The 11,230-nt window shown below is 37.2% G+C and overlaps 1 protein-coding gene across 2 annotated transcripts in view; it reads right to left on the bottom strand.

Annotated features, from left to right (window-relative positions):
- Positions 1–2,596: 2,596 nt before the first annotated feature.
- LYRM4 (LYR motif containing 4) overlaps positions 2,597–11,230 on the bottom strand; it is a 174,521-nt gene continuing 165,887 nt past the window's right edge. Inside the window, exon 3 of one of the 2 annotated variants that reach the window (XM_019522147.1) lies at positions 2,597–2,963. In XM_019522147.1, coding sequence (XP_019377692.1) covers positions 2,901–2,963 — 63 coding nt within the window. In that variant the 3' untranslated portion in view covers positions 2,597–2,900. The remainder of the gene's footprint in view (positions 2,964–11,230) is intronic. The other variant, XM_019522157.1, reaches the window with a different exon arrangement.

The raw sequence follows: 11,230 nt of genomic DNA on the forward strand, positions 1-11,230 counted from the left end.
AGAAACGTCTTGACATAGTTTATACTACATATCTCTTTTTTGTATAAAGGCTCTAAGCTCTGTTAAAGTTTCCACTTGTCATATCTTATGTGCAGTATGCATCCTTAAGGCTGGAAAATGCCCCTTCACAGGCTATACAAGCAATTGAGAAATAAGCAAAGTTCCAGTGGGGTAACTGAGAGACAAAGTGCATCATGTTAGAGGGAGACAGTTGTATAAATTATCAGGGGAATTTTCAGACAGTAGAAAAATTGTTCTGTTCAGACTCGAGGGATTAACAACCCCCCGCAAAAAAAATCAACCCCCCTCCCCGAAATACTAAGTCATTAATATCAATGTTGTCTCTCATACTATAGGCAGCTTTAATTCTGATAGCAACTAAGCTTTAAAATACCTCACAGTAAACTACCATGATTATTTTTGGAATGACTGATTATGCATATTAAAGGGATATTTTTTGAAAAACCTGTATGAATCACTTGGAAAAAGGAGCATGTGTAAAATATTTCATAGTTTAAATGCTAAAAATGTTAAGGATATACTGTGTTGTTTCTCTCTCTCTAAAATGGATGTTGTACTACAGGCCAAGGAACACTCTTGATTCTTGCAGCTGCATTCTCTGAAGCAGTGGGCACATCTACATATGTGTTTTCATGCGCAGTAGCCTATTTTACTATACATTAAAGTGTCATGTCAAAAATCTTGCCAATATGCTAATGAGCACTAAAAATAGGTTGCTGTGCATTAAGTGTGACAAAGTGTGTGCTTTTGCTACTGTGTATTATGGTAACCTAATGTGCATTTATTTAGTACCTTACATTAGAGATACTAAATTTAATGTGTGGTAGGAGCACGTTTATGAACGTGTAGACGCACCCAGTATGTACTGCTTGTTCCAGTAATTAAGACACTTAAAAAAGTTAGGTACCAGTGTATGCTTTAACATCCAAGCAATGCAAAACAATATAGCCTCCCATGATTTTCTTCTCTAAAATGTAATTTTAAAACCCCCACAATTAAAACCTTACTACTATTGAAAGTTTGAATATTTGACTTTCCTGGTCCTTTTATCTTCAACCCAAATGTACTAATAACACTGACTCAGGTGTATTTTGGGATTCAGTCCTTAGTGCCTTATTTTTTTAAAACTGTAGTGCATGGCATTCTACCTGGTTAAAAAAAAATCAGTTTTTAATAAAACAATGCATTTTACTGATGTAGCAAAAACTTATTCATATCTGCTGTATTTCTGAACCTAACAAATGGAGGAATACCACAGTATTTGCTTTTTGTGTGAAGAGGGTTATAGTCTTAAACATAGTAATTGTGCCTTATTTTGTACACTTTTATGGTTAATAGGATGCTGTGCTACAAACTTTCAGGTACTTACGTAAGTAGGAAATGTTTCAGGGGTGAGTAAGGTTTAAGAATTAGCACCTCTAAATTAGACACCATTCATTAGTTCTATTTTGGAGAATCAGTCAGAAGTAGAGATTATCCTTTTACTTTCCAAAATGTAGTTTCATTTTAAGGTCTATCTTAAAGATGTTACTAGACTGTCCTTATTTTAAAGTGTCTTCCTTGAAAGCTTTTGTTGTAACATTTTCTGTAGATCTGTACTGAATGATATTTCTGTACTTTCTATAACAGAAAACATAAATGAACACAAGCACTATTTTGAATTAAACTTGACTTTTTAAGAGGTGTTTTAATTTTGTTTAGTGCTGCTAATCTTAAAATGCGGTTTATTTTTTCCATCTGCCTCTATGTACCCTTTCACTTCTGTTACATAAAGTATTTTCAGACTACTGATTTGTCAGATAATTAAGGGAATTCCTTCCTTGGACAGCCCAGGAACTCTACAAGAAACTCTGCTAAGTGCTGGCTTCAGAAAAGCTCCTAATACACTCACCTCTTCAGCCTAGATTACCAAATGAGTAATGTCTGCAGATATTTGGAAATCATCTTTTTGTTTACTTGTTTTAAAGTTTAACAAATGGGTGTTCTGTTAGTGATCCTTTTTGTGCAAATCCTCATTGCTGCAAATGAACAGAATGCATTTAACAACTGATTTAGCCATATTGGTGTGGAGATCCAGTACTGGATGATCACGAAGATTGAACTTCCAGCTGGTTTCATCCAGAGCATGGTATGGATATGCTGAGACAGGTTATGGACATTTACAAGCTTCTCACAGAAGAGAAAATATTTCTGTGAGTTCTGAATTAAATTTAACAGCGTCATCTATTTGCATGGAATTACCTTTACTTTGCAAGAAAATGGACAGTACTTGACACTGAAATGTGTTTTGTTTCTTTCTGCTGACAAGTTGCAGTTTCAGACATCTGGAAAAAGGTACAATAGTACAAGTGTATTCTAACTGTTCAGCAGTCTCAGTAATGTAAGCCTAACATTTTATTAACAAGCTGTTAACTAAGCTGGATGAAACTAGCTGGCTTCCAACTTTCTGAATTTTCAGATTAATAGTTAAGAAATCACTTACTAACTGCACCACAGGCTGATGCATAACCATATCCTTTGAGCCACTGGTAGGGAAGTAAGATCATCTGAAGAAGAATGTCTTCGATTCCAGATATTCAGCTCATGAAATTTTATTGTTAAATAAGAACAATGAACATGTTCATTACATATGACACACAAGCAAACATGGGCATTGGGTACATTACATACTGTGGTAGCCGTAGCCGTACGTCTTAGAGTATGAATCATGGAAACATTCCATATTGCTTTGGTTGTCAGAACTGAGCCTCTCCTACATTTCTTCTTTTAATAAAAAATGAACTCTCATACTTGTGCAGCGAACATAAATATCTGTGTGCAGCAATGCAGAATGCTGAGGATGGTCCACTGTTGCTTCAAAAATTGGATTCATCTTCTAGCTATGTATTTTCTGGATTTTCGATAACAAGCTTCTGTGTGGAATACATTTGACCAATGGTGACCTGAAATCAAATAAAAAATATTTTAGGAAAGACAAGGTTGGAAGGTCAACAGGTATAATATCAGCTTTGCAGGGAAGGTAAAAAAAGGAATTGCTTAGTATAAAAGTGAAAAAGGGCAAGTTAATATATTTTCTACACAAAAACATTTGTAATAACTTTGTTCAGCAGTGTAATCCCTGTTGTTGTCTCCAAAGGCCTATTAGGTCCTATTGTAACACGGTTCAAATAAGCACACAACACAGCTATTCAGCGAATATAAACTTCGTGTAGCTTTTCTTCAGACCATCAGCCAGCTGATCAGATTGGCTGACAGCAGGGATAATACAGGGTTAAACACAAATCCAAAGTGCATTTCTATTCTGCTCTTTTTATACATTAGAAGCACTTGCATCAAGCCCACATCATTATCCAGAGATGATCAATCAAGTTTTGTGCCACCTACCTTGCAATTCGCTGATCAATGAACTTATTCAATGACAAGATTCCTACATATCTTTCCAGGCACATACCAGGTTTTGGTTGTACTACGTACTATATGCTTATCTTATCTATGGCAGGTTGCACTCATTCTGCCCACCCCAGGATGTTCTTGACCAGATTCCAAATGTCTCTTGCATTCTATTGATTTCTACAGAACTTCAGACTTGTAGATTTTAACATACTGCTCTTGGCCTGTCTTACAACCTGTAACCCCAGGCAGCAAGAAATGATAGTTAATGTATTAAGCAGCTGCATATGTAAAATCCTGCAGTATTGACATTGCAAGGAATACAGATACACACACACTGTCTCTCATTATGATAACATTGTGAGCTACTAGGGAGGAAAAGAAAGCAACATATTTAGAAGAATAGAAAGAAAGGTACAACGTTATTTTTTTACATCGTGTAGGGTGAAGGGCTTTGTTTATTTATTTACTTTTAAATAATATCTTCCTACTAAAATAAGATGAAGGGAAGAGCCCTCCTATGCAATTTGTTCAGCAGGAACATGTTATATAACAGGTTGTATTGTAACATGGTTTTTATAACAAGTACCTCTATGCCTTTACAGTAAGATTAGGAGCTAGATGTCAAGGAAAATTCTCAAATGAAATTCTTTTCCTCCCTATTGGCCTATAATAACCTTCAGACTGCTTTATAAACTCTTAACCACACTAAAACATTGCCACTTGAGCACAACTAAAGAGCTGTGACCAACTAGCATGCAATGCAGCACACTATGGAACAGTTAAGGAGTAGAAAAAAAGGTTAGGCTGAAGAAAGCAGGAATGGTGAAGACTTCTTTTAAAGGAGTTTAAATACAAATTTAGGATCTTAATTTTAGACACCTAAATGACAGGTCTGAGTATTCATTAGCTCCGATCAAGTTTCGAATTATAAAAGTAGGATGAGAAAGATAGATGTATTTTTTCTATAAAGCATTATGTAGAATTCTGCATTACAAAATAAAAATTGACTGCAAACAACTTCTGATGTTTCAAGGGCCCCTGGCATATGTTAATTGCACTAAAAATAGTAACAGTGATACACATTCAGGGTGCCACAAAGTAGCAAAACAGCCACAAAGATATTCCATAGAAAATATGGAATATCTTTGTGGCTGGTTTTTATGGCAGCATAAATTGAACATGTAACATGCCCCCATACTAATGCTGACGGCCAGCACTGGCATCAGGACCTGGGTTGGCACTGGGACTGTAGGGATTGCAGGGCAAAGCACTTCAAAATGCTAGCTTCCTGCAACCCACCTGCAGAACAAGACAGTCAACATACCAGGTTGATTTTCCCCAACATGACAAGTTTCAAAGCCACACCAGCACCCAATTTGTTCTGTGCACATTCAGGTTTTAAAGGTCCCAGTGTGCTGAAAGACTAAAGTGCTGGGAGGTCTAAAAACCTGCGCAAGCAGCTGGGTTGCAAGCATGGGTTTTAAACATCTCAGTGTACCAGGACTCTGCGACTGGGGAGAGGCTCCCTGATCACAGGGGGTCCAAGTGGGCTGGGACCTTTAAAAACTGTGTGTGTAGTTTTTAGACTGCATGCAGAAAGGATCCAGATCCCAGATCTTCCTATTCATTAGGAAGAGGCTCCCAGATCCCAGGGCTCCAGTATGCTGGGACCTTTAAATATTGCATGTGTGATTTTTAGACTTCCTGGCACAGAAGTCCTTGATTTTGCAGCTGCACAGTGGGGGCAGTTGTTTGACTCCTTCCAACCAGCACTTGCAAACCCATGCCCTGGGCTCCCTGCATTGCCAGTCATGCAATTGGGATCTGATCTCCAATCCCAATAACTGTACCATACATGCTTGGCTTGGCTGGAGGTGCATCTGCTGGAACTGGGAGTCAGATCCCATTGTCACTAAATGACTGTCATCACCCAGTGCAGTAGGAATCTAGAAATCAAGGTCTAAGCCTGTATTTTCATTTTGCTTAAAAAAGCTAGCAGTTCTTAAGTTAAATTGTGCTATTAACTCCCCATTCTGTCATAAATGCATCTTGCATAATAATACCCTTTAAGTAATAATTTATTTCCCTTCATAAATAGTGTGTTCTGAAACTTGCAAAGCACTGGTTATCAGACTAGCCTATTCATAACAGAGGAAGGCTGATATGTCATTCGTAAAGAAAATGCTATTTTCTTTACCAGCAAACATTCCACTCCGAGCACTCAGAATTGAAGTCAATAGAAGTGCATCAAGAACATTGATTGATAAAGTGTAGATGCGACTAACAGTTGCTATTTCTCTTTGTGGAATAAGCTGTAACAAAGTGTGTGCATAACTTACTTTAGTTTTAAATACTCCTCTCTCAATAAGTGTAACTTATCAACAAGCTGTATTACCTGTGGATTATGTGGCAAAAGAAAGATTAGTTATTACTGCTATATTACAAACCTTGACAGGACATTTATTTGATTCTGACGACTTTATTTCAGACCAAAACTTTCAAATGAGAGGCCTAAATAAGCAGCTTGGATTTTGGGAGTTCGTGCTACCTGCTGCTCCTACTGATTTATGCTGCCCTGTTTCAAGGTATCTAATTGTCTCACATGTTTTAAAACATATTTTGCAATCAACATATTGTCCTAACAACCCATCTAATATACATGGACAGGGCCAGGTTCCTGACAACACAGCAAGGATCGCCACTTTAAATCTTTTAAAAGCTGCCTGGGGAAAAAGAGAAGGGAGTGCCCCTAGCCTAATGGCTAGACCTGTTATGCCTGAAGGGATTCAAATTACCAACTTCCTAGAGAGTGTCCCAGCCACCTAGCTAGAGTCCTGCCTCTCTTTCTCGGATCCAATGTATTTTCAATTATTTTCTCCACACTGAAAGAACATCAAGGAGAGTGATGGAGAGAGCTCCCATTCCCAAACAGCCTAGAGCTTGACAGTGAGGACACCTTCCAGGGAGGTAAGAGATGCAAGACTGAACCTCTGGAGGTTGATGCTGGAACTGAATAAAGGCCTCTGATGCTTTGGAGATTAGGGTTAGAATTCAAAGTGACCTCACTAAACTGGAAAAATGGTCCCAAATTAATTGAATGAAATAGAATAAGGACAAAGCCTTGCACTTAGGACAGAACAACACCTGAACACATGCAAATCTGGAAATGACTGGCTAGACTGCAGAAAAGGACTTGGGGGTTATATAGGACCACAAGCTGAATATGAATAACAGGATGTTGTTGTTGTAATAAAGCCAAAAACATACTGGTCTATATTAACAAATGTTGCCAGCAAGTCAAAATTATTTTTCCACTCTCTTCACCACTAGTGAAGTCTCAGCTGCAGTACTGTGTCCAGTTTTAGGTACTGCATTTCAAGCAAACCATAACAAATTGCACAAACTGTATGGTTAAAACAGAGTTGGACAACCTTTTGAATGCAAGAAATGCATCATTATTAATGACTTGATGAACAATGAATTGCATTCAAAAGCTTGTCTAACCCTAACCCAACCATACAATTGGTCCAATAAAAGAAAGATACCACCCTAAGAAATTATTTCTTCTTGCAGTTTCTGGACCATAACAGTTGAAACACCACTCTTACACTACCATATACAAACTGAAAAGAGTACAGTAATGAGCTACAAGACAGGATTACAGGTCTAGAAAATACAACTTCTAAGAAAGTGTTGGAAAGACTGGGATTATTTAGTCTGGAGAAAAGACAACTAGAGATTTGCTAAATCTTCAAATACATGAAGGGTGGTTACAAAAAAGCTGATGACAGAATGTGTGCTATGGCTGTGGAGAACAGAATAATTAAGTCTTAAATTACAACAAGGGAAACCTAAACTGCTATTAGGAAGAACTTTATTTTTTTTAATATGAAGGTAGTTAAGCATGAGAGCAGATTATTTAGGCTGTGAAGTTTGTGTCACTGGAAATCTTTAAGATCAAGTTAGACAAACACTTGGGTGAGATGGTTTAGTCAGGAATAATCCTGCCTTGAGTAGGAGATTGGACTTGATGACCTCCTGAGGTCCCTTCCAACCATATTTTTCTCTAATTCTGTGATTCAACAGCTCCTAGCCTTGAACATTTAAGGCATCCCCCAGGCTTAAACTTTAAACAAAAATAATACAGACTTCTTTCACAGTTTTGATGAAAAATGGTATCAGCAAGACTACAGCTGTTTTAATATTGCAATTCATTAATCTCACTGCTCCAAATAATTTCAACAACAATACTTTTTGTGCCAATTCAGATGAAGTGACTTCACTAATGTTATATCAGTAGGGGTTGATTTTTCTCTCTCTCAAAATCTGAAACAGTTAAATTGTGATCCATTCTGATTTCTTCACCAAACATGTTTGTAGTTATGCAGAGCAAGCCGTTTACTGTTTTAGTAAGTGGCTAGAAGCCAATATGCTGAGGTCAATGTCACAATATTTTCATCAGACTTAGTTTACCACAGAAGAATTTTGCTGAGAAAACTCCTGCTGTTTGCTCAACAAACTTCCTTTCTATAATTTGTCTTGTTTATCCTACCCCTTTTAAAGCAATGTGGCACAATTACACCTTATACCTCTGAGAAAAGACACAAAATAAATAAAAAGAGTTAATACAGTATCATCAGAAAACCAATGTCATTGTCTGGAAATGCTTCAGATCTTAATAACTAATGTGATGCTTAAACATTTACATAATATCTGCATACTATGCATGTTATAGTCAGGTAAGATAACAACTCTATTCTAATCACCTTTCAATCTAGCACAGAGCCACCATTTAATGGAGCATATCTTTGTCCTTAAGTATTTGTAAATGTAGATGAGGGCTATCATCTTAAGGCAGTTTAATTGATTTAAAAACAGAATCACTAAGGAGTAGAATAGTTAAAGAAGAAAAATATCTATGGTATCACTAGATCTTTTTTGTTGCAAATTCAGAATATAGCCCTTGATTGAAGCCGGATCACAAGAGATCAGTTTTATACTGCACTTGATTTCTTTTCCCATTTGCAAATTTAGCAGATAAAACATGCTTCTGGGAGAGGATATGCTTTCATCAATGGTAAAACATTTTAATAGCAGGGAAAGAAAAACAAATTACAAAATAACACAATTTTTATCTATCTGACCTTAGATCCCAAATCATTCACTGATTCTTACATGGATATAGGTTTTCTTGGTCCTGGGTTCTTGCCTTGAATTCCAACTGGCAGCAAGGAGGAGACGACCATGTGGTGAAAGATTTATCAGATCACAGGAAAGTAGGGCCAGAAGGGAACCTCACAAGGTCATTTAATCCAATGCCCTGCTCCAGACAGTATCATCTCTGACTAATCCATCCCAACCAAATGTCTGCCCAGCCTACTCCTGAAAATTTCAAGGGATGGAGGTTCCACAACTTCTCTAGGAAGCCTGTTCTACATGCAAAACTATTATTTAAAAAAAGCCAAGTAGGATACATTTTTCTCAAGAGTAAGAGAATCTCAAGAGAAAAAAAACACTCTTAAAAATTAAATCTAAAAATAATTCCTGGAAATATTAATAACATAGTAAAAACACTGTGAACCCTAGACATTCAGTCAATCCCATTAAGCTACCAACCACTCAAGGAATGTGAGCCCTGAAGTTACATAATTAGGGCCTTATTTCCAGTTTTGTTCAAATAGTCAAGAAGTGTAGTTTTATTTTAAGAAGTAGCATACCCTGAATTGCAGAGTGGCATTTTTATAATCACTTTCAAAGCAAAGTCACACACTGCCATCAGTGAAGCAAAAGAAAATATCCCCATTGTTTAATTTATTTAATTGACTGGAGCACTAGTATTATCCAAAGATTTTCTCAAACTTGTTATTCTCCATCCTGTGCCTATCTAAATGCTAAAATACCCTAAAATGCTTTGCCTCTCTACAAAACATTGAAAACATCTATTGTTTTCTTCGGTTTTACCAGGTCTATTACAGAAAGGTAAAGGAAATAAAGGTACAGAGACACAAACAGGAGACACCCAGATTTGGAAGCAACAATTGGCTGGAAATGGTTTGGGCACAAGGCTGGAAAGCAACAGCAAGGTTGCTTAAGAAAATGCATAAGGGGGACTGTCTTTTTAATTCTACTGCATTTAAAAGTATGTAAGGACTCTGGGACTTTTCATGCTACTCTTGTTAACTTCACTGACTCTACTGCACTCTTCAGCTCTTTAGAAAATACTTAAAAATTAACTATTTGAAGTGGGAAAAATATCTGCGCAGTTCTGGTAATGAAGTATGTTTCCCCATTGATTTGCTGTAGCCTTTTGTCTGGTGGGGGGGAATAATAGGAGGTGTTCTATGGTAGATTTCTATCTATGAATGGTAAAGATGTTCAAGATGGTATTGAAACACGATGGTATTGAAAATGGCTTTGCTACTACAATAGACAGTGTCAAACCACTTAAATCCTTTATGAGAAGTCATGCTTGACTCTAAAGCCAGGGAGCTGCTCTACAGGCATATTTCTGTTATAAGTGTTAGGAATCAGTAGTCCACTGGACTGAGCCAGGAGATCAGTTATTGCACAGAAGCTAAGTTATTTCTTTGCACTCGTCTATGAGATCTAAAGAAAGACTGTGCCAGAGAAAACATTGCCAGCACCGATCTGATAGATGCTGAAAGTTACCACCTGGGGCTTAGCTACAGTTCTGAGCCCTCTGACCTTCTTCCACTCTTCAGAGTGCTTCAGAACCAAGTGACTGCTGATGTTTTTGCCATGTATGCGATGGAGGAGATGACCTATATTGAAATACTTAGCCTGAGGAAGGCCCGTTTTCCTCAGAACAAAATCAGATGCTTTGGGGTCCACTTGGATCCACTGATATCGACAACAGTGATTCTATACTACTTTCTTTTTCTTTCAAGTCATGTGACTTCGCAGAAGAACCAGTACTATAAACAAGGGTGAATGTCATACTTTAAAATGCTGCTTTACCAAACAGGCCTGCCAGTTTGAAGAGGTCTTGACATGGCTCAGAAATAGACTTCCCCTCAATGTAAATTGCTACAATTGAACTAAAGCATTTTAATTTATAGTACAAATATTGAACTATTGGTGGATTCAGTACAACTGGATGCAAAACTGACACAAGAAGGAAAAGGTTTGTTCCACCACCACTCCAGCAGGCTGATAATGAGAAATTAATGGACCGTTAAAACCAGCATGGTATTTATACTCTGGATCTACACAATGTAGGGCTTGAGGGAAATGTGTGTATACCCTAACTACCAATTACTACCAAAAAGGTTCTTTGACCACCCACAGTACAATTTTGCAGAAGCAGTATTTTTGGAGAGGAGCAGTTATTGGTGGTACATAACCCCATTTTCCAAGCTTCCTTTACAAAACAGTAACCCTATTGTTAAGATGCAGATAAACAAAGCAAATAATTTGAAGCAGTCATTCAATTTGTCTCCCTTTTAAAGTTCCTGCATTTGTTATTCATTTGTGGTTTGAAGAGTAAAATGTACCATAGCTGGTATGTTTGGGATTAAAACAATAAAAACAAAAATAAAAGTGGAAAACTTGGCACCAAAGAATCATCTAAGGCAACCAATTGTTTGGTTATGGAACATGTACAAACCACAAAATTTGTGAGACAGGTATTCATGTTAAGTTGTTTAACAAACAAACAAACAAACAAACTGCATTTAAAAGTGGATCTCCAAAGTGGCTAGAGTATATTTCTGTCATGCGGACAAAAAAGGAACCATATTACAACAAGCACTTCTTACCATTCTGTTTCATCATGGTTACTTTTTGTAGGGTAGAC

The sequence above is a fragment of the Gavialis gangeticus genome, unplaced genomic scaffold (genome assembly GCF_001723915.1).
Source record: "Gavialis gangeticus isolate Ggan-Ray unplaced genomic scaffold, GavGan_comp1, whole genome shotgun sequence".
In the NCBI taxonomy this organism is placed as follows: Eukaryota; Metazoa; Chordata; order Crocodylia; family Gavialidae; genus Gavialis; species Gavialis gangeticus.